Source organism: Muntiacus reevesi, chromosome 18 (genome assembly GCF_963930625.1).
Source record: "Muntiacus reevesi chromosome 18, mMunRee1.1, whole genome shotgun sequence".
NCBI classification, from domain to species: domain Eukaryota; kingdom Metazoa; phylum Chordata; class Mammalia; order Artiodactyla; family Cervidae; genus Muntiacus; species Muntiacus reevesi.
The window spans coordinates 920,883-945,862 of record NC_089266.1 but is presented as its reverse complement, the minus strand read 5'-3'; the positions used below and the strand labels follow the sequence as shown (position 1 = coordinate 945,862).

Below are 24,980 nucleotides of genomic sequence, written 5' to 3'. Positions count from 1 at the left end.
TTGCACACATTAAAATGATGGATTTTCAGCACCTCACCGATCGTAATGCTGAATTTAAAGATGATAAAATGATGACAGATGTGTCCACTTATCTTGATAGGTTTTAATAGTTTCAAATCAGGGAACTTATCATTGGTATATTGTTGACTAAACTCTACTGTGACAATAACACTGTGATAGAAATACAATTTTGAACATCCAGATACTCAACAAGGTTTTATTAAGGCCTTGCTGTGTGCTGAATGGGAGAAAATATTTGCAAACCATCTATCTGAAAAGGGACTTGCATCTAGAATATATAAAGAAATCTTACAACTCAGTAATAAATGGGAATTTAACGCAATTTTATATTGCGCACAGGGGTTGGAAGACACGCCTCCAAAGAAGATACACCGATGGCCAACAGGCACCTGAGAAAGTGCTCCTCACACCGTCATCAGGCAGTGTCAGGTAAAACAGCAACCTGCACTCCACGCCACCAGCATGGCTGTAATCAAAAAGCCAGACGATAACAAGGGTTGGTGAAGATGCAGAGAAGTCAGACCCCCACAAGCGCTGGTGGGGATGTGAAATGATGCAACCATTTTGGAAGACAATTTCACAGTTCCTAAAAAGACTAACAATAGAGATGATACAGTGAACCCACATGGATTCCATATGAACCAGGAATTCCACTCCTAGGTGAGAAATGAAAGACATAATCCATACTAAAAACTTGTATTCAAATGTTCATGGCCTAACTGCCAAAAAGGAGGAAACAGCCCAAACATCCATCAGTTGATGAATGAACAAAATGTGGCATATTCATACAATGAGACATAATTCAGATGAAGTACTAAACACATTACAACATGGATGAATCTTGAAAACAGTATTCACAGTAAAAGAGAACAGGCAGAAAAGGCCACGTATGGTACTGTCACATTTGTGTTAAATTCTCAGAAGAGTCAAATCCACAGAAACAGAGAGAGGACTAGTGATTGCCTAGGGTGCTAGGGGGCTGGGGTTTTTCTGGAGTGATGATGGTTGCACAACTCGTGAATATATTAAAAACCATTGAATCATACACATGGGTCGGCAGCTTCCAGATTCAGCGATCAGAGTTCTAAGATGACCGACACAGGCCCTCAGTCCCAAGACCAGCTTTGCTGAGGAATGTCTAAAGCAGGCACGGTGGGGCCCATGTTGTTTTCTCACTCAGGACGTGGGCTTCAGGACTCTCCTCCAGCGAGCGCTCTTCGCATCAGCCCTCTACCCAGAGGCCTGTGACTTGGTCCTCGAGCCACCCTGTACTCTGCCTCCCCTGGCACTTCCCGAACAGCTGCGGCTACTCACGAGGCAACTTTGGTCCTCTCTGTTGGAAAATCCTCAGTGTTTCTCTCACCCAACCATCCCTCTCTGAGGCTGACTCGAGCCTCCCCTCCTGGCAGAGGGATCTGCTCTCTGATCCTCAACTGACGGAAACACCTTCCTCTTACTGTGCTCTGGGAGCAAGAAAATGAAACTTTTCCTTCCCCCAGCACACGGCGCTTTTCTCTGGAGCCGCAGGAGTGTTTCAGATTGCGAGCTTTGCTTACTCATCTACATAGTGAGCTCCCAAATAAAAGAAACTATGACTTATAATTCTGTTATATCTTAGTTATTAATTAGTTGCCATGGTGTGCAGAATACATACGTATTAAATTCTCAAGGATGAATGGAGGGCAGACAAAAGTAAAACAGAAAGGAGGCAAGAACGTTAAGTCAATGAGAGAAGACCTGGTTTACTCAGTGCTTTAAGATAAATCTTCATGTGAAATTGATTTTTGGTTCTTATTCTACTTTAGCACAGATTGAATATTACAAATAACAATAATTATTAAAATATTTTAAATTAAGAGCTTTGTATACACAACATTCATAAAAATAGGATATCTTCCCTCAAAAAAATTATCTATAAGCAAAGTAGAAAACAATTTAAAGCACAGGAAAGACCTCTTATACCAAAATATTGAGAAAAATTCAGTGTTATAAGTGTTATTCAGTGTTATTATAAGTGTTACTTTATACTGACCGAAAATGCAAGACCCCACTCCATTCTCCTTCCACAATTTAACCAAAATAAACAAGTCTTGTAAAACACTTGAAGTTTGTGTAGAAACACAAGGTTCCCAGTTGCCATAGATACAAAAGATTCTGCTTAATCATATATCATTCCATATTCCATTTAACTTCAAGCGTAAGGAAAAAAGAACACTGGGTAAATGGCTTCTAAGAAAGCTAAGTGTAGAACTTGGTGATCAAATTAGGAGCAGAAACGGGCTCGGGTGTGTTTCTGTGAATGTCTAACGTTCACGGGTGCTGAAGAGAGGTCTACGATGGTGTCTTGGGTGTGACTTGAGCTCCACGAAAGAGAACACCTGAGCGTGCAGAGCTTAAGCAACGCCAGCGCCCTGTGTCCTCCTCGGGGCACAAGACGTTCAGGGACAGGCCGCAGCGTCGGCAGTCAGAGACGTCAGGGCTCGAGTGTCTGCAACTCAGCTTCCCGTGATGGCCCCTGAGTGGTTTCTGCAGCTCAGAATCCCAGCCCTAAAGGGTGGGGGCGAGGGGACAAGGGTTAAGGGTCCATTGAAGCTGCTGAAAACCCTCTGAAGGGGCTTTCCTGCCAGTTCCTGTCAGGAGCAAGTTAAGTATGCTGTTTCCATCTCATTCACTGCGTTAGAAGTTCTCTGCATTAGAAGCCACATTCCATCTGCAAGGTGAGAGGCTGCCAAGTTAGAACTGTGTCTAGTGTTGCCCTAAATAAACTCAGGGCTCTACTGTATTAGCAGGAGACTAGGAATAGACACTGGGCCAGGATCTAGCGTTTCTGTCAAATGTGGCTGTAAAAAGTCACTGTTCTTTCTCTAGTCAAGTTCTCTTGTGTTGTTAGGTTCTGAGTAATCTGACATATAAATTTAGTAGATAATTATACAATTTTATAGACATACAGTTTTACTGTATTTAATACATATTTAGATAAACTATAAGAAATTGTCCTTCAAATATTTTCAGATATGTATAGATGTAGATAGAAGGACAGACAGACAGATAGGCAGATAAGACAGATACAAACGGCAGCAAGAGAGATAAACAGTTATCTGTGCTAGACTAGAGGTTCAGTAGGAACTAACACCTTGATAGAGGAAAGCCATGGGCGCGAGTCTGGCACCGCTCCCCTTCCTGTCTGTCTGTAGGAGTCCTCGGTCGGCCCTGGGTGATGCTCTGTGCAGGGCCTCGCTGCCACACACCATTTACTGGCCTGGCCCTTCTCTGCCGGCTGTACGGCAACACTTACTTCCTTTAATTATTTGTTTGTGAATCAGGGTGATTGTAGAGTGTGTGATTCTGTTTTTGGTCTCTTTCCTCTAAAACACTGGTCATCTTTGTGCCAAAACCACACTGTAGTTATGACTATAGCTTAATATTAGTCTCAGCATTTGGCAGTATTTATACTGCCAACCTTATGGTAGCATAAGGTTGCCATGGCTGCTCTGAGCTGTCTGTATTTCCACATAGATTTTAGAATCAGCTTGCCAGTTTCCCTCACTCCCCCACCACTCCCCCGCCACCCGCCCCCCGGCATAAAGCACTGCTAATGCTTTGATTTTTAGGATTATGTTGATTCTATATATTAGTCGGGAGAACTAACATTTTTACAGGTTTTCCCGATGGCTCAGCCAGTAAAGAACCCACCTACAACGCAGGAGACACAGGTGAGACACATTCAACCCCTGGGTTGAGAAGTTCCTCTGCCAGAGGAAATGGCAATCCACTCCAGTATTCCTGCCTGGGAAATCCCATGGACAGAGGAGCCTGGTGGGCTGTTGTCTGTGGGGTCGCAAAGAATCGGACAGGGACTGAGCAACTAAGCACGCACACACGGTGTGGAATTAGAAGGGCCTAAACCAAGGCAGAATCAACAGGAATGGAGTAAAGAACATGGAAAAATATTTTAGGACATCTTTATAACACTGAGTCTTCAAATCCATACACAAGATACATCTCTCAATTCGTCCACGTCTTCCTTGGTAGTAAGTAAATTTTCACTTACTACTCTATTAAGCATTTAAGGATGAGAGTTAAGGTTTCCTTTAATTATTTGTTTGATTTCTTCATTTAATTTTGTTTTTCAAAGCCAAACATTTATCCATAGACTTTGGATGTTGACATTTGGAATTGATTAACACAATAGTAGGCTCTGTTAGAATACTTAAATATACTTTGAGAAGTTTACCTCTGCTACCTCATCTCATTTAAAGACAAAATTTTTCAAATGTTGAAAGCGGAGACAGATTTGCCCATTATCATCAAAAAGTAACTGAGAAAACATGCTTCTATTTGTACTGGATATTCTATTACCTTAAAGCTGGTCTAAAAAGGCCTTATTTAATTACATGAGCCAGCACGACCCTTAAAGGGCAAGAGGATGGATGGTCCGTATATCGAGTCTTCCCTCTCAGTCTCTTTGTTATCCGTCTACATTTATAAAAGCACAGATATATTCAGATGACATTCCTCCTTCCTTGTAACTTGAGAATTTTTTCATGAAGTCAACAGCAACTAAGAGATGATAAACTTAACTCAAAATCTTTTAGCCTGCAAGAAGCTGCTAATCAGTTTCAAATGTACCAGCACCCAGAAGCATCCTAACTAGTCAAAGGCAGGGTTTTCAAACTGGGTTTTCACAGCAAACCATGGCTTTTCCAAGTATAAAGTTAATACCATGTACCTAATGGCTACAAAGACAAAGGAACAGAATTTAAAGCCAGATATTTAGCAGCAAATGCCACTTAATGAGAATGTATTTTCAAGAGGAGAAAAACTAACTAGAAAAGTCAAGTGGTTGAGTGGAAGCCCCAGGAGGCAGTGGTGAGCTGACATTCATTCAGTTGGTTTACAAGATGAAAAAGTTTCACCTTAGAATTGCTGCCAATACTTCAAAAGACATAGCTGTCTTTTTCAGTCACTTATTTGTTTCACAGAGAATAGGAAAATATAGAACCCTATTTCTTTAAAAAAAAATACAATTATATACACATATACAGGAATAATTCTAACAGTAATACATTTTCAGAATTAAAATATGTATGTATATTTTGCACAACTAATTGCTGACAGCTAACATATAAGGGATTTCGCCACTGGAGTAAAAATTAGGTTATTTAAGCAGTCTTAAATCAGATAAAAAGTTCTTCAAAGTGAAAGAAACAGTGTGAAGCAACTTTTTTAAAAAGTTAAAATCTGTTCCATTTTCTCTCATGGGCCTCATTTTTCAAACAGCAATTCACTTTCAAAAACAAACTCAAAGCTTTTTTTAATTCAGATTCCCGTTGTCTTCTATGTGCAGCAGTTTCCAAGTGGAAAAGATGCCCTGGGCTCTCCTGGCTTTCACACAAAAGACTCCAGTGAGAAAAGAACAGTTCAAAACAACAACAGAAAAGGAAAATACAGACGATGGAAGCACCCAAAAGCAGTATGCATCCTCCACATAATGAATCTTCTGATTGACTTGCTTGGAGAACTTGAGCCACATCAGATTCACACTTTTTAACCAACGGACAATCGGAAGTGGAGGGTATCTAATTTACCATGTTTTGACATATATATTGTAGCTACTGCCTGTTAAAATTTTCTGTGTGAGAATTGTCCAATTTGCTAATGAGCCTGGCTATAAGGATTCCTTTATAAGTGGGGCTGCTCCATATTATTACACTCACACCAAAGGTGCTTTCTGTGTTTCAAAAACTCAGTTGCACTTGGCAAAACTATCTGTCACTGAAACCACGGAAGAACTTTCTTCCAACAGAAAACGAACAGAGCATTGCTCACTGGTCAGCTGCTGTCATGTTTCAATGGGTCTGAATCCAGAACCACTGGACAGGTCAGTGAGGACCGCTGGCAAAGATAGGACACGGGTGAGGGTATGTGGGGGCAAGGGGACCCCAGCCGCATGCACCACAGAGGACCCTCCGTCAGATCGGGTAACCGGTCCGCAGAGATGCGCTATCTGCAAGGTAGGAACACGCGGACTCTGGAGGTCCAGAAATGGGAGAATCACACAGAGGGACAGAGAACTGGCGAAGGAAGAAAGACAGATGACGCTGGTCCAGGGCAGAGCAGTGGGGCGTGAGGGTGGACGGACTGCGGGGCGGTGTCCGCATCCTCTGCACAGACGCCATCTCTTGGCCTCAGCTGGCCTTGTTCACTGCAGTCTCACTTGGTGGCTGGGCAGGGTTCTTCTTCTTTTTTTTTAAATTTCCTTCTAGTTGTTTGTTTGCTCCATTTAACTTGGAAACAGTAACTAGGGGTTTAGCATCTGGATCTTCAAGATGGTTTGATTTTAAAGGGGCCAGTTTTTGCAGAGGAAAGAGGAAGATGAATTTCTAATTTAATGGTTCCTGAGATGATCACATTCTCTCCAAGGCTTTTTTTTTTTTTTTAACATTCTCTCCAACTTTTTTTGACATCAGTTCAGTTCAGTTGCTCAGTCGTGTCTGACTCTTTGCGACCCCATGAACCACAGCACACCAGGATTCCCTGTCCATCACCAAGTCCTGGCGCTTACTCAAACTCATGTCCATCAAGTTGGAGATGCCATCCAACCATCTCATCCTCTGTCATCCCCTTCTCCTCCCACCTTCAATCTTTCCCAGCATCAGGGTCTTTTCAAATGAGTCAGCTCTTCACATCAGGTGGCCAAAGTATTGGAGTTTCCGATTCAACATCAGTCCTACCAATGAACACCCAGGACTGAGCTCCTTCAGGATGGACTGGTTGGATCTCCTTGCAGTCCAAGGGATTCTCAAGAGTCTTCTCCAACACCACAGTTCAAAAGCATCAATTCTTCAGCACTTAGCTTCCTTTATAGTTCAAATATATATATTTTTTGACATATAGTTTCTAGTTTTTTTTTACCCTTGATAAATAACAGCACAATGAACAACCTTGAACACACATCATGCACACCTTGGAGTCTTGAAAAATAGAATCCCAGAGGCAGAACAGGAACATGATTCTTCCTCATCCACACTGCTTGATCCTCCTACTGCATGAACCACAGTGCTTCTGCCTGGAGTATCTCGTGGACAGAGGAGCCAATGAGTGGCCAGCTACAGTTCGCTGGGTTGCAAGGGTCGGACACAGCTGAGCACACAGCACACACAGCCCCAGGGAAGCCATCTGGTCCTGGGCCTTTCCTTGTGAAAAGATTTTTAATTGCTAATTAAATATCCTTATCTATCATAGGACAATTTGGACTTTCTATCTCTTCTTTAGACAGTTTTAATAATTTGCATCTTCCTAGGAATTTGTCCATCTCACCTAAGTTTTTGTTGTTTGTTGGCATCAAGTTTTTAAAATATCACGTTATTATGGCTGATTCATATCAATGTATGACAAAACCCACTGAAAAAAAAAATAATAATAATAAATAAAACAAAATATCACGTTATAATTATTTCATTTTCTATAAGACCAATAGCAGTGTCCTTTCCTTTTGCATCCCTAGCTTTGGTCATTTGTTTCTCCTCACTTTTTGTATTTTACCCTCAGCAGTCAAGCTAAATTTGTCAATTTTGTTTGATCTTTTCAAAGAACCAAATTTTGGCTTCACTGACTTTCTCTAGTTTAACGTTTTCTACTTCTTTGTTTTCCATAAATACATACATATGTAAATATCTATGGTTTCCTTTATTCTGCTTCCCTGAGCAGAAGCCTGCTGTCCCTGTTCTGGTTTTTTAAGACAAAAACTAGGTTACTGATTTGAGAATGTTCTTCTTGGAGACAGATGTTACAAGCTTGTATCTAAGTACTGTGTTAGCTGCATTCTGTAAACTTTGATATGCCATGTTTTCATTTTAATTCAGTTCAAAATAATTTCTAATTTTAACGTAATATCTCCTTTACTCCATGAGTTACTCATAAGTGTCTTATTTAATTTCCAAACATGTGGTATTTTCCCAGATTTCTTATTATTGTTTGTTTCTAATTTATTATCATCGGGGTCAAGGAACACATTTTGTATGATTTTAAGATCTTCTGAGTCCTTTTAAGATTTAATGAGCACTGTTTCATGGCCAAGCACATGGTCTACCCCGGAGAATGTCCTGTGAATGCCTGGAGTTCCTGGGTGGAGGGGTTTAAATCACCACAAGTCTAGATATGCTCCTCAGTGTCCCAGCCCAACAGACCAGCATAGCACAGGACGGAGACTGGTCTGAAACTGGAGCCCACCCACAGAAGAAGAGACTTCTGCTCTGAAACAAATCAGGCTAGCACTCTGCCAAAACAGAAAAGCTGACATCATCCGGGGAGCTCTGACATCAGTTAGACGCACAGAAAAGCTGACATCATCTGGGGAGCCCTGACATCGATTAGACGTACAGAAAAGCTGAGATCATCCGGGGAGCTCTGACATCAGTCAGACGCACAGAAAAGCTGACATCATCCGGGAAGCCCTGACATCGGTTAGACGCACAGAAAAGCTGAGATCATCCGGGGAGCCCTGACATCGGTTAGACGCACAGAAAAGCTGACATCATCCGGGGAGCCCTGACATCGGTTAGACGCACAGAAAAGCTGACATCATCCGGGGAGCCCTGACATCGGTTAGACGCACAGAAAAGCTGACATCATCCGGGGAGCTCTGACATCAGTCAGACGCACAGAAAAGCTGAGATCATCCGGGGAGCCCTGACATCAGTCAGACGCACAGAAAAGCTGACTATCATCCGGGGAGCCCTGACATCAGTTAGACGCACAGAAAAGCTGAGATCATCTGGGCAGCCCTGACATCAGTCAGACGCACAGAAAAGCTGAGATCATCCGGGGAGCCCTGAAATCAGTCAGACGCACAGAAAAGCTGACATCATCCGGGGAGCTCTGACATCGGTTAGACGCACAGAAAAGCTGACATCATCTGGGCAGCCCTGACATCAGTCAGACGCACAGAAAAGCTGAGATCATCCGGGGATCCCTGACATCAGTTAGACGCACAGAAAAGCTGACATCATCTGGGGAGCCCTGACATCGATTAGACGCACAGAAAAGCTGAGATCATCCGGGGAGCCCTGACATCAGTTAGACGCACAGAAAAGCTGAGATCATCCGGGGAGCTCTGACATCAGTTAGACGCACAGAAAAGCTGAGATCATCTGGGGAGCTCTGACATCAGTCAGACGCACAGAAAAGCTGACATCATCTGGGGAGCCCTGACATCAGTTAGACGCACAGAAAAGCTGACATCATCTGGGGAGCTCTGACATCAGTTAGACGTACAGAAAAGCTGACATCATCTGGGGAGCCCTGACATGGATTAGACGCACAGAAAAGCTGAGATCATCCGGGGAGCCCTGACATCAGTCAGACACACAGAAAAGCTGACATCATCTGGGGAGCCCTGACATCGATTAGACGCACAGAAAAGCTGAGATCATCCGGGGAGCCCTTACATCAGTCAGACGCACAGAAAAGCTGAGATCATCCGGGGAGCCCTGACATCAGTCAGACGCACAGAAAAGCTGACATCATCCGGGGAGCCCTGACATCGATTAGACGCACAGAAAAGCTGACATCATCCGGGGAGCCCTGACATCGGTTAGACGCACAGAAAAGCTGAGATCATCCGGGGAGCCCTGACATCGGTTAGACGCACAGAAAAGCTGAGATCATCCGGGGAGCCCTGACATCGATTAGACGCACAGAAAAGCTGACATCATCCGGGGAGCCCTGACATCGGTTAGACGCACAGAAAAGCTGAGATCATCCGGGGAGCCCTGACATCAGTCAGACGCACAGAAAAGCTGAGATCATCCGGGGAGCCCTGACATCAGTTAGACGCACAGAAAAGCTGACATCATCTGGGGAGCTCTGACATCGGTTAGACGCACAGAAAAGCTGACATCATCTGGGGAGCTCTGACATCGATTAGACGCACAGAAAAGCTGAGATCATCCGGGGAGCCCTGACATCAGTCAGACGCACAGAAAAGCTGAGATCATCTGGGGAGCCCTGACATCGATTAGACGCACAGAAAAGCTGAGATCATCCGGGGAGCCCTGACATCAGTTAGACGCACAGAAAAGCTGAGATCATCTGGGGAGCTCTGACATCAGTTAGACGCACAGAAAAGCTGAGATCATCCGGGGAGCCCTGACATCGATTAGACGCACAGAAAAGCTGAGATCATCCGGGGAGCTCTGACATCGATTAGACACACAGAAAAGCTGACATCATCCGGGGAGCCCTGACATCAGTCAGACGCACAAAAAAGCTGACATCATCTGGGCAGCCCTGACATCAGTTAGACGCACAGAAAAGCTGAGATCATCCGGGGAGCCCTGACATCGATTAGAAGCACAGAAAAGCTGAGATCATCCGGGTAGCCCTGACATCAGTTAGACGCACAGAAAAGCTGACATCATCCGGGGAGCTCTGACATCGATTAGACGCACAGAAAAGCTGAAGTCATCTGGGGAGCCCTGACATCAGTTAGACGCACAGAAAAGGTGAGATCATCCGGGGAGCCCTGACATCAGTTAGACGTACAGAAAAGCTGACATCATCCGGGGAGCCCTGACATCGATTAGACGCACAGAAAAGCTGAGATCATCCGGGGAGCTCTGACATCGATTAGACGCACAGAAAAGCTGACGTCATCCGGGGAGCCCTGACATCGATTAGACGCACAGAAAAGCTGAGATCATCCGGGGAGCCCTGACATCAGTTAGACGCACAGAAAAGCTGACATCATCCGGGGAGCCCTGACATCGATTAGACGCACAGAAAAGCTGAGATCATCCGGGGAGCCCTGACATCAGTTAGACGCACAGAAAAGCTGAGATCATCTGGGGAGCTCTGACATCAGTCAGACGCACAGAAAAGCTGAGATCATCCGGGGAGCCCTGACATCAGTTAGACGCACAGAAAAGCTGACATCATCCGGGGAGCCCTGACATCGATTAGACACACAGAAAAGCTGAGATCATCCGGGGAGCCCTGACATCAGTCAGACGCACAGAAAAGCTGAGATCATCCGGGGAGCCCTGACATCAGTTAGACGCACAGAAAAGCTGAGATCATCCGGGGAGCCCTCACATCAGTTAGACGCACAGAAAAGCTGAGATCATCCGGGGAGCCCTGACATCAGTTAGACGCACAGAAAAGCTGAGATCATCCGGGGAGCCCTGACATCAGTCAGACGCACAGAAAAGCTGACATCATCCGGGGAGCTCTGACATCAGTCAGACGCACAGAAAAGCTGAGATCATCCGGGGAGCTCTGACATCGGTTAGACGCACAGAAAAGCTGACATCATCCGGGGAGCCCTGACATCGATTAGACGCACAGAAAAGCTGAGATCATCCGGGGAGCCCTGACATCAGTCAGACGCACAGAAAAGCTGACATCATCCGGGGAGCTCTGACATCAGTCAGACGCACAGAAAAGCTGAGATCATCCGGGGAGCCCTGACATCAGTTAGACGCACAGAAAAGCTGACATCATCTGGGGAGCCCTGACATCGATTAGACGCACAGAAAAGCTGAGATCATCCGGGGAGCCCTTACATCAGTTAGACGCACAGAAAAGCTGAGATCATCCGGGGAGCTCTGACATCAGTTAGACGCACAGAAAAGCTGAGATCATCTGGGGAGCTCTGACATCAGTCAGACGCACAGAAAAGCTGACATCATCTGGGGAGCCCTGACATCAGTTAGACGCACAGAAAAGCTGACATCATCTGGGGAGCTCTGACATCAGTTAGACGTACAGAAAAGCTGACATCATCTGGGGAGCCCTGACATGGATTAGACGCACAGAAAAGCTGAGATCATCCGGGGAGCCCTGACATCAGTCAGACGCACAGAAAAGCTGACATCATCTGGGGAGCCCTGACATCGATTAGACGCACAGAAAAGCTGAGATCATCCGGGGAGCCCTTACATCAGTCAGACGCACAGAAAAGCTGAGATCATCCGGGGAGCCCTGACATCAGTCAGACGCACAGAAAAGCTGACATCATCCGAGGAGCCCTGACATCGATTAGACGCACAGAAAAGCTGACATCATCCGGGGAGCCCTGACATCGGTTAGACGCACAGAAAAGCTGAGATCATCCGGGGAGCCCTGACATCGGTTAGACGCACAGAAAAGCTGAGATCATCCGGGGAGCCCTGACATCGATTAGACGCACAGAAAAGCTGACATCATCCGGGGAGCCCTGACATCGGTTAGACGCACAGAAAAGCTGAGATCATCCGGGGAGCCCTGACATCAGTCAGACGCACAGAAAAGCTGAGATCATCCGGGGAGCCCTGACATCAGTTAGACGCACAGAAAAGCTGATATCATCTGGGGAGCTCTGACATCGGTTAGACGTACAGAAAAGCTGACATCATCTGGGGAGCTCTGACATCGATTAGACGCACAGAAAAGCTGAGATCATCCGGGGAGCCCTGACATCAGTCAGACGCACAGAAAAGCTGAGATCATCTGGGGAGCCCTGACATCGATTAGACGCACAGAAAAGCTGAGATCATCCGGGGAGCCCTGACATCAGTTAGACGCACAGAAAAGCTGAGATCATCTGGGGAGCTCTGACATCAGTTAGACGCACAGAAAAGCTGAGATCATCCGGGGAGCCCTGACATCAGTTAGACGCACAGAAAAGCTGAGATCATCTGGGGAGCCCTGACATCGATTAGACGCACAGAAAAGCTGACATCATCCAGGGAGCCCTGACATCAGTTAGACGCACAGAAAAGCTGACATCATCTGGGGAGCCCTGACATCGATTAGACGCACAGAAAAGCTGAGATCATCCGGGAAGCTCTGACATCAGTTAGACGCACAGAAAAGCTGAGATCATCCGGGGAGCTCTGACATCAGTCAGACGCACAGAAAAGCTGACATCATCTGGGGAGCTCTGACATCAGTTAGACGCACAGAAAAGCTGACATCATCTGGGGAGCTCTGACATCAGTCAGACACACAGAAAAGCTGACATCATCTGGGGAGCCCTGACATCGATTAGACGCACAGAAAAGCTGAGATCATCCGGGGAGCTCTGACATCAGTTAGACGCACAGAAAAGCTGAGATCATCCGGGGAGCCCTGACATCAGTCAGACGCACAGAAAAGCTGACATCATCTGGGGAGCTCTGACATCAGTTAGACGCACAGAAAAGCTGAGATCATCTGGGGAGCTCTGACATCAGTTAGACGCACAGAAAAGCTGAGATCATCCGGGGAGCCCTGACATCGATTAGACGCACAGAAAAGCTGACATCATCCAGGGAGCCCTGACATCGATTAGACGCACAGAAAAGCTGACATCATCTGGGGAGCTCTGACATCGGTTAGACGCACAGAAAAGCTGAGATCATCCGGGGAGCCCTGACATCAGTCAGACGCACAGAAAAGCTGACATCATCTGGGGAGCCCTGACATCGATTAGACGCACAGAAAAGCTGAGATCATCCGGGGAGTTCTGACATCAGTTAGACGCACAGAAAAGCTGAGATCATCCGGGGAGCCCTGACATCAGTTAGACGCACAGAAAAGCTGACATCATCCGGGGAGCTCTGACATCAGTTTGACGCACAGAAAAGCTTTGATCATCCGGGGAGCCCTGACATCAGTCAGACGCACAGAAAAGCTGACATCATCTGGGGAGCCCTGACATCAGTTAGACGCACAGAAAAGCTGACATCATCCGGGGAGCCCTGACATCGATTAGACGCACAGAAAAGCTGAGATCATCCCGGGAGCCCTGACATCAGTTAGACGCACAGAAAAGCTGACATCATCCGGGGAGCCCTGACATCGATTAGACGCACAGAAAAGCTGAGATCATCCGGGGAGCCCTGACATCAGTTAGACGCACAGAAAAGCTGAGATCATCCGGGGAGCCCTGACATCAGTTAGACGCACAGAAAAGCTGACATCATCCGGGGAGCCCTGACATCGATTAGACGCACAGAAAAGCTGAGATCATCCGGGGAGCTCTGACATCGATTAGACACACAGAAAAGCTGACATCATCCAGGGAGCCCTGACATCAGTTAGACGCACAGAAAAGCTGACATCATCTGGGCAGCCCTGACATCAGTTAGACGCACAGAAAAGCTGAGATCATCCGGGGAGCCCTGACATCGATTAGAAGCACAGAAAAGCTGAGATCATCCGGGGAGCCCTGACATCAGTTAGACGCACAGAAAAGCTGACATCATCCGGGGAGCTCTGACATCGATTAGACGCACAGAAAAGCTGACGTCATCTGGGGAGCCCTGACATCAGTTAGACGCACAGAAAAGGTGAGATCATCCGGGGAGCCCTGACATCAGTTAGACGTACAGAAAAGCTGACATCATCCGGGGAGCCCTGACATCGATTAGACGCACAGAAAAGCTGAGATCATCCGGGGAGCTCTGACATCGATTAGACGCACAGAAAAGCTGACGTCATCCGGGGAGCCCTGACATCGATTAGACGCACAGAAAAGCTGAGATCATCCGGGGAGCCCTGACATCAGTTAGACGCACAGAAAAGCTGACATCATCCGGGGAGCCCTGACATCGATTAGACGCACAGAAAAGCTGAGATCATCCGGGGAGCCCTGACATCAGTTAGACGCACAGAAAAGCTGAGATCATGCGGGGAGCCCTGACATCAGTCAGACGCACAGAAAAGCTGAGATCATCCGGGGAGCCCTGACATCAGTTAGACGCACAGAAAAGCTGACATCATCCGGGGAGCCCTGACATCGATTAGACGCACAGAAAAGCTGACATCATCCGGGGAGCTCTGACATCAGTCAGACGCACAGAGCACGTAGCATGAACCCTGTGTGTTTACAGCTTCTTCCCTCCAGCAGGACTTCTGAGACGCATCCTTTGTTGCAGGTAATAGCAGTTCATTCCTTTTTATTCCCAAGTCATATTCCATGGTATACACTGCATCTCGATTGTCCTTTCAAATTCTGAGGAATATTCGGGTTGTTGAAGTTTTGGGCTTTTGTAAACACAGTTGCTGACAACTTTTGTGTACAAGTCTCTGTCTGGATATGACTTCGATTCTCCTGGTTAAACATACAGGAAGGGAACGGCTGACAGATGGCTGTGTACGTTGAACATTTTTGCACCGGCAGTGTGAAAGTACCACATCTGACCACACCTTTACCTTTACCAATGTCTGGCACCCTCAGCTACTCTTCACAGTTTTAACCTTTTCCAAGAGCACGCAGTGGCATCTTGCTTGGTCTTAGTTCGTATTTCCTTGATGAACGATAATACTGAACATCTCTTTATGTGCTTATTAGTCTTCTCTGAGGTGTCCAAATATTCTGCCTATTTTTAACTGGGTTGTTTGTCTTCTTATTATTGTGTTGTAAGATTTCTTTTATATTTTAGATATGAGTTCTTGAAAATATTTGTGAATCCTTTATTTTCCCATTCTCTGACTTGCCTTAACTTCCTCGTTGTTTTTAACGGTGTCTTTCAAAAAACAAAAGTTTTTGGTGAGTGTAGCAATTTTAATTGAAATTTAATTTCTGGTTTTACTAATAAGCATTGTGGTAAAATATGTGCTGTCAAGGTTTCAGAAATTTATTGGTTCACTTAGTTCTGTAACTGCTCCATTGGAGTAAGAATTTAACATGTCATATTTAAACAGTGGGAAGTAGAAATATGGCAGTTTTAGAAAATGCTATTTAGATCTCCTATTTGTTTAGGTTTTGCCCCCCTGAGCAGTCAAGAATGGAGAAAAATTTATGAAAGCATCCCATGACTATGTCAATTTTTTCATGTATTCCTTACACATTTCATAAGGACGCTTGGCTTTCTCAAGCAAAAATAGACTCCTTTGTCCAGTTTACTGACTTGTGGTGATGTTAATTTATATGACAGTATTACATTTTCTTTAATTCTGAATACAAGTGATAAAATATATTTTCTATATATAACTTTTGTGTAACTTTTAGCTGGATCTTTTATAAATAGTATATACTCATTTAAGTCAGCTAATCAATACCTTTTTTATTAGAAAAACTTAACCTATCACTATTTATTGCTACAGCTATATACTTTGTCTTATTTTGGACATTTTGTTCTGTTTGTACCTCTATTGCTTTGGCAATATCTCAAGTTTTGCTTTTATCTTCTCAAGATTTTTATGAGAATGGAGCATCTTGTTAATTTTGTTAATGCCTGTTTTATGCATCTAAAGAATGTTTTAACCTACATCACTCATCTTGCGAATCCTTTGAGTCTCATCTCATGGCAGAGTGTTGGCCACTGGGCTCCCCCATCTCGATCGAAGCTCCGTGAACTTTACTAATGTGACCTGAGGGTTCAGATTATCTGTTGTTATCAAATCTGTATTTTCTATACTAGACGCCTTCTGCGGCATTCTATCTCACGACTAGAGGTGTAACAGCCGGCTGACTCTGCTTTTGTCGGGTTGGATCCCACTGTTCTCGGCTCACCCTTTACTGTGACGGTTTCCCCACACGCTGGGTGTCTTCTGCTCTGAATTGATATAATTTTTTTCCAGAGAAGAAACAATCAGTATACATTATGTGAACTCGTACTAATAAAGTGTTTTTCTGTTGATTCTGGAAGTGAGAAGCTCCTTGGTTATGTATAAAATTGGGTCACAGCCTTTCTCCTTCAAAACTCCATTATTTCTCCAATTTCTTTTCCAGTTTCATTCTGCCTAGAAACTTATTGGATTTCCATTTTATTCTTGATGTTAAGTACTTTTCCAAAAGGTATCTAGCTTTAATTGCATTAATTTTACTTAATGTATGTGCCTCTTTCACACAGATCATGTATTCTCACTTAAGGTACTGCTTCTCTGAGGTTTTTTGGTTTTTTTCTTTTCCCTGAATTCTACAGTAGACTGTTTTCAAAAGTGTGCTTTTATTCTGTGACTGCTGGATACAAATGTCTTTTTCTTGTTCTACAAAATGTTTTCACAAGTCCCATACTGTTTGCTTGTTTTTCTCCTGACCCATTATTGGGCAGTTTGTTAATATTGCATCACCAACGCCCAAAGGTGTATTTATTGAGCCAAAGGTGCCTGCCGTGGTTTCAGCTTTTATCGGAAAGTTGTAATGTCAGCCTTGACACTTTCAAAAGCCCCTTTTTTAGCCTTCTTCAGGGTATACTCAAAACTTCTTGCCAGGGGCCCCCTCCTTCAATATTCTCTGTATTCCTTTAAATGTTAAGCTGATCAAAGAGTTCCCTGTGAGCTCCGCTGCACATCTGAGCAGAGAGGCCTCCTCTGGGCCTGGCCTCTGATCACAGCGGGGAGCTGGGAGGAGACGCACGTTCAGGAGCCGGCACCGAGCGGCCCTCCTGCCAGCCGCAAGTTCTACCCGGAGTCTGGCTTTTGCCCAAGGCAGTGAGCGGGGGTCTCAAACCTTGCCCTCAGGACCCAGGTCCACACAATCCAAACCAAGGAAATAATAAGGAAGCACAGTTCCAGTTTTGTAAACCCCATAGGCTCTGCCCATGGCCTTCCACAGGGAAGTTTCTACCACATGTGAGTGCTCAGGCCTCCTGAGGAAGAAAACTGCAGCTGAAAATGAAATCACAAACAAGTACTGTAGCACTCTTAACAATTAAGAAAACCTGAAAATCAACGAAATGCTCTCAAATAGGGGAGCTGATATATAAAATATGGTATATTCATATGATAAAACACATACAATGTTAAAAGCATTGCACTAAATCTACAGGCAGGCCACAGCCATATAAAATTCAGTGTACAAGTGCAAACAAGACTGAGACATAGAATCTGTAGTCTTTAACTTTTCAAAAATGGAAGCATAGAAATTATACACATACGTATATATGTAAAATACATGCATGTGATACTTACGGACATTACATGTGCATATGAAAGTACAAATACACTGAAATGATACACACTACATCAATTATAGTATGAGCTCTCCTGAAAAGACCAGGAGAAGAGAGGAGAGAGAATAATGTCGTTAGACTTGAAATGCAAAGTAAAATGAAACTACATCTGTAACATTTTATTTAAATAAACGCTGTTGACAATTGTTGATTCTTCATGATGGGTACCTAGGTGTCTGTTTCCTTTATTCTTCTATAAATTTTTAAATTTTTTCTCAAAACTATACAACATACTGCTTACATAAGAACTGGAGACAGCCTCTGTCCTCCTGAAATGCCACTAGAAAATAACTTGCCGTAACTGACCAATGCAACATTATTTACGGCACATGGACAGACACAGATGAGGGTAATTTGAGGCCTTGCTCTGGAGAAAATGACCAGTCATGGGGTTTTACGTCTAAGCTGACCCGTGTCCCAAAGCCGGGCACAGTCTGGCCATGACCGCGTCTATGGACAGGACTCGGAATGGTTTCTGGCACTGCTTTCAAGAGGAATCGGGGCACTGAGGGGGGAGGGGGGCCCCCAGCCCCATTCCACCACGCTCTGTCCCCTGCCCACCGCCAGGAGCAGCCGAGCGGAGGCCCTCCCGCGGCCCAGGAAGGCCGCCCTGTGGGGAGGGCAGCAGGGCCCCGCCGGCTGAGCCCTCCTCCGGGGCTCTTGTCTTGGTCAAGAGGAGCTGCCCGTCCTTCCGGGGCTCTGCGGGAGGTGGGTGTCCACCCCGGCCCTCACCTGAAGCCCCAACCCACGGTGGGCTAACCCTGGCAGAGCCTTCTGAGCTGGTAAACACGCTGCTTCCCATGGGAGACCTGCACGTCTCCGCCCCAGAGGCGGCCTCTCACCTGCTCCTTCATCTCCGCGTAGACCTTCTCCGAGTTCAGCTCCACCTGCCGCTTGAACTCCTCCAGCGCGGCGTCCGCCTGCTGTGCCTGCAGCCTCTGCCCCTCGCTCATGCGGGTCAGCTGCTCCTCCTTCTCCCTGGGAAGGCCACACAGGCCACAGCGTTAGCGCATAACAAAAGAGCCAGGTTTGGTCAAAGAACAAGCTTTAAGTCTCTCTAAAGTACAGACCAGATTTCTATCTGAAGTATCCAAAGGCTATAAAAGCTCTCTTCAAAAGATGACAGTAACACGATTTGTCTCGGGAAAGAAGGATATAAGCACATAATGTGTGTTCTCATAAGGACACACTGGCTTTGAACAACTTTCCTAGAACAAGACTGTTTATCACCATGGACCTCCACCACCCGATGGACGGAGCAGTGAGGAACAGTATTCAGTCTCAAAAAGGCATGAAGCTCTGACGCACCTGCAAAACGGACAAATCTCGAAAACACCGCAACGTTACAGGAGCCAGACTCAAGGTCACAAGCTTATATATCATATGATTCTATCTATGAGAAACATCCAGAACAGACAAACCCATAGAGGCAGAGAAAGCAGGTCAGTGGTCACCACGGGCTGGGGGGACGGGGGCTGGCAGTGACTGCTCACTTACAGGGGGCTGGGGGTGGCAAACATGCTGGACTCGGATAGTAGTGATGGCCGCACATCTTCGTGGATATACTAAAATCTGCTAAACTGTACACTTTGAAAGGATGAATTCTATGTATATGAATAATCAGTTCAGTTCAGTTGCTCAGTCATGTCCGACTCTTTGCGACCCCATGAACCACAGCACACCAGGTCTCCCTGTCCATCACCAACTCCTGGAGTCTACTCAAACTCATGTCCACCAAGTCGGTGATGCCATCCAGCCATCTCATCCTCTGTCGTCCCCTTCTCCTCCTGCCCTCAATCTTTCACATCTTGCTTAAAAAAGTGCAAGGTACCACAGGAACCCCTCTAACACGCACGTCTGGCAGGAGCTGACCTACGGGGTGCCAGGCCAGGTGGAGCGCCATGCCGGCCAGACACAACCTCCTGCCCGCAGCGGATTTGCCTAAGAGAACCATAACCATCGCATTTCTTTGTACCTTGAACTAAAACGAAATAGTCAAGAGGGTCCACCAACAGAAGAGGAATCTCTGCATGCTGACAGAACAAAAAGTGAGACTTTAGGGTATAAACACGTGAATGTTAATATTGGCCACTACTGAGCTCTGACTGGGTGCCGGGCGCCGCGTGAATGATTTTAACCTGTCTTCTCTCCTTCATTCTCACGGCCAGCTTGTGTAAGGCCATTTGCAGAACAGGAAACGGGCTCAGAGACCGTCCCTGAGGCCCCACGTCACTGATGGCCAAGCGGGACTGCGACCCGGCGGCCCTGCGGAGCCCGTGCTCGGGCTGCTCTGTGGCTTTCCGGGTGTCCCTGATGCCGCCTCCTATGCTCAGAAAGTGTCCCCAGAATGAGACAAGTGCCTCATAGCAGGGCCCCTGCTGGGTCCCATGGCCAGGAAGCAGGTGGCAGAGAGCTGTCACGAGTGCTGGATGGACTTTGCTCCGGTGACTGGGAGCGGTCACCCAGAGGCTCCACTTAGAGGACAGTGACATGGGTGCTGAGGCAGAGGCTGCAGCTGACGACGAGGGTCCCGACGAGGTCACGAGGTCATGAGGTCAGGATGCACAGGAGCTACTCCTCTGCCACATGCCCCTGGCCTAGTTCATCCCATGCTCGCCACGCTTGAGGACCACCCCAAGTCTCCCACACTTGGGGGCTACAAGTTTTCAAAGGGTCACATTTGCATGCTCAGTCTGTTTCATATTAGAAAAGAAAGTACAGTGGACAATATTTGAAAACTTTTGTTTTTTGCTGTTCAGTCGCTCAATCATATCCTACTCTTTGCAAGCCCATGAACTGCAGCACACCAGGCTTCCCTGTCCTTCACCATCTCCCGGAGCTTGCTCAAACTCATGTCCACTGAGTCAGTGATGCCATCCAACCATCTCATCCTCTGTCGTCCCCTGCTCCTCCTGCCCCCAATCCCTCCCAGCATCAGGGTCTTTTCCAATGAGTCAACTCTTTGCATCAGGTGGCCAAAGTATTAGAGCTTCAGTATCAGTCCTTTCAATGAATATTTAGGACTGATTTCCTTTAAGATTGACTGGATTGATCTCCTTGCAGTCCAAGGAACTCTCAAGAATCTTCTCCAACACCACAGTTCAAAAGCATCAATTCTTTGGCACTCAGCCTTCTATATGGTCCAACTCTCACATCCATACATGACTACTGAAAAAACCAGAGTTTTGACTGCATGGACTTTGTTGGCAAAGTGATAGCTTTGTTTTTTTAATATGCTGTCTAGGTCTGTTAAGCTATTCTTCCAAGGAGCAAGTGTCTTTTAATTTTGTGGCTACAGGCACTATCCACATTGATTTTGGAGCCCAAGAAAATGAAACATGATGCTATTTCCATATTTTCCCCACCTATTTGCCATGAAGTGATGGGACCGGATGCCATGATCTTAGTTTTCTGAATGTTGAGTTTTAGGCCAGCTTTTTCACTCTCCTCTTTTACCTTCATCAAGAGGCTCTTTAGTTCCTCTTCACTTTGAAAACTTAAAAAATTTATAAACCATATAATTTAAAATTATGCATCACTAATTAGCCAGGAGAAAATTCTAACACATTTTATAAAAATATATGAAATATCAACTTTTTCTGTAAATGCTGAAAGTGAGTTGTTTTAAATTTTTTGTGCAATAACTCACCTGAGCTACTGTTACTATAAATACTTTCAATTTACTAGGACAAAAATTTTCTCTATTTTACCTCATTCTTAAATACCAAATTTAGTTCATTTACTTTATAATTGACTACAAAAATCAAAGGCCAAAGTTTTATTCATGATCAGTTATATACTGAGACCATAATAAAAATGCTCTTTGTTAAACTATAACCTAGTGCAGCAAGGCCCACTGCTTCTGACTGATCGTTTCTAGCCTGACGTCTGACGGGTCTAATAGGGGTGCAACAGTAAGCCATCACCCTTCTGTGGACATTCCGCACATACACCCGAAACCCACCCCTCGGCCAGATCCTGTGCATGATAATGAAGAAACACATGGTGCTGTGCTGAAAACCCGATCGGAAGACAAAAGTGAACACTCAGTGCCAGGACCCAGGGCAGAACAACTTAGTAAAATGCTCTTCAGTACTAAGCAGCACTGGAATCCTCGTGGACAGAATCATAGACGTGGTAAGGAACTGAACCCTCCAAAGACAGACGATGTTGAGGCTTTCAGGAATCAAAGAGGAACGTTATCCCGCATCCCATTTGCCACTTGAGAAAATACAATCCGGCATGTTCACTGATAAGTTGTTATTTGTTACTGCTGCTGTTTAGTCACTAAGTCATTTCTGACTCTTTTGTGAACCCATGGACTGCAGCACACCGGGCTCCTCTGTCCATGGGATTTCCCAGGCCACAATACTGGAGCGGGTTGCCAGTTCCTCCTCTAAGGGATCTCCCCAACCCAGGGGTTGAATCTGTGTTTCCCGGGCATCTCCTACATTGGCAGGTGGATCCTTCACCACTGACCCACCAGGGAAGTCCTGTATGTTCAGCTCAGTCGTGTCCGACTCTTTGCGACCCCATGAACTGCAGCACGCCAGGCCTCCCTATCCATCACCAACTCCCGGAGCCTGCTCAAACTCAAGTCCATTGAGTCGGTGATGCCATCCAACCATCTCATCCTCTGTCATCCCCTTCTCCTCCCGCCTTCAATCTTTCCCAGCATCAGGGTCTTGCCCAATGAGTCGGCTCTTGGCATCAGGTGGCCAAAGTACTGGAGTTTCAGCTTCAACATCAGTCCTTCCAATGAACACCCAGGACTGATTTCCTTTAGGATGGACTGGATGGATCTCCTTGCAGTCCAAGGGACTCTCAAGAGTCTTCTCCAACACCACAGTTCAAAAGCGTCAATTCTTCGGCACTCAGCTTTCTTTGTAGTCCAATTCTCACATCCATACATGGCTACTGGAAAAACCATAGCCTGTTGTATAATAACATTAATAAGTGTCTTTTCACATATTAAAAAGTATTTACAGATAGCAAAAATTATTTTATAGTAAAATATTGCTTTCTATTTAATATTTAATAGAAGACACAAGGAAATGAGTGAAGCCTCTCAATTGACTTTTAGTCCCACCTCAGCTACAAAGCTAACAGTGGTGAATCTAACCACCATAGAAGCCCAGTGAAGCCACACACACACACTGAGCTCCATTCATACTCTGAAATCTTCTGTCTTAACATAAAATATGTCTTATTTAAATAAAAAGATGATATTCATTTTAATGAGGTATCATTTTAATTTCCATCAAAGTAATGAAATAGAAGTTAAATTTTTCAGCACTTGAAAAAGAAAAGGGTTTGCTCCTCAATAATATAAGAACAGTATTTCCTTTCACCATGATTCCAAATAACGTGCCCTGTAAGAAGCAAAAAAAAGTGACTTTGAAGATTATTTTTTTCAGTGGAAGTAGCTGTGGAGCTGAGTGTAAACGCACCACTCAAATGCCTTAAAGATGTGCCTCTGTGAAGATAAAAAGGTGGGAAGGAAATTTCCTTTTTAACTCTGATTTATTTATAAAATGCAGTAAATTTTCCTCGTCTGAGTATATAAAGCATAAAGAAGAAAGAAGCTGCATTCTTATACAACCACACGCCAGTTCAGATTAAAGGATGTTCTGAAGACCATGATTATTCCAAACAGGCAATAAAATGTACGAGACTAATGGACTACAGTTTACTATTTCTTGAGCTTTGAAAGCTAACATTTATATGTTCAGGCCAACCTTAATTTGAAAATCTTCCCTTTGCACATTTCTGCACCAGTACTTTTGATAATGATGGCAGAGACCCAACATACATTCACAGGCTTCACATTACAGTAGACTTCATCTGCTGCCAGCTTGGCCTCTCCACTGGAGGCCCCAAGGAAAACAAAACAGAACAAAACACTTCCAACAGCCCTGGAAACCACAGACGAGTCCCCACTCCCGCCCCAGCTAGGGTGAGAAACAAGACTTCAAGCAGCCATGTCCCCTCTACGCACGGCTGCTACTGGCACGTCAGCTGCTGATAGTGGGTCAGCCAGAAACTGTGACTTCCAAGGCGCTCGAAATAATACCTTGCACTAACCACAAGCCATAAATAGACTTCTTCTGCCTCTTCTTCGCGTGACTAAGACCAATGGTCTCTGCTAAATTCTTGCTAAAAATGATAAATGCTGTGGACACATCTAAACATTTGACACTTCAAGGGTTAGGAACAAACACCAGTGAAAATGGAAATTAACAGTGGTCTTAATATTGAAAAGACAACAACACTCCTCAAACTGATCTACAGATTCAACCCAGCCCCGATCAGAATTCCAGATGATGTCTTGCTGAAATTATTAAGTTGACCCTAAAATTCATATGGAAATACAAAGGACTCAAAATAGGCAAAACCATTTTGAAAAAGAACAAAGTTGGAGGACTTGCAAGTCTGTATTTATAACAATCACTTTGCTGCACACCAGAAGCTAACACACTTTATAAAACAACAAATAAGTAAACAGGTGAAGAATCCTCACAGATATTTCTTCAAAGAAGATGTATAATTAGCCAAAAAACACATGAACGGACTCTCGATATCTCAAAAGAAAACAAGAACTGCAAATTAAAGTCACCATGAGGAGCATAGCTCAACTGGAATTCCATCACCTCCACAAAGCTAATGGAGGTGATGGAATTCCAGTTGAGCTATTTCAAATCCTGAAAGATGATGCTGTGAAAGTGCTGCACTCAATATGCCAGCAAATCTGGAAAACTCAGCAGTGGCCACAGGACTGGAAAAGGTCAGTTTTCATTCCAATCCCTAAGAAAGACAATCCCAAACAATGTTCAAACTACCACACAATTGCACTCATCTCACACACTAGTAAAGTAACACTCAATATTCTCCAAGCCAGGCTTTAGCAATACATGAACCGTGAACTTCCAGATGTTCAGGCTGGATTTAGAAAAGGCAGAGGAACCAGAGATCAAAGTGCCAATATCCGCTGGAACATCGAAAAAGCAAGAGAGTTCCAGAAAAACATCTATTTCTGCT

General features: G+C 45.0%; 1 protein-coding gene across 5 annotated transcripts in view; it reads right to left on the bottom strand.

Annotated features, from left to right (window-relative positions):
• Positions 1–24,980, bottom strand: part of CEP112 (centrosomal protein 112) — a 306,787-nt gene that overhangs the window by 163,320 nt on the left and 118,487 nt on the right. For all 5 annotated transcript variants that reach the window (XM_065908690.1, XM_065908693.1, XM_065908692.1 and 2 more), the window contains one exon: positions 18,785–18,920. In XM_065908690.1, coding sequence (XP_065764762.1) covers positions 18,785–18,920 — 136 coding nt within the window. The remainder of the gene's footprint in view (positions 1–18,784; positions 18,921–24,980) is intronic.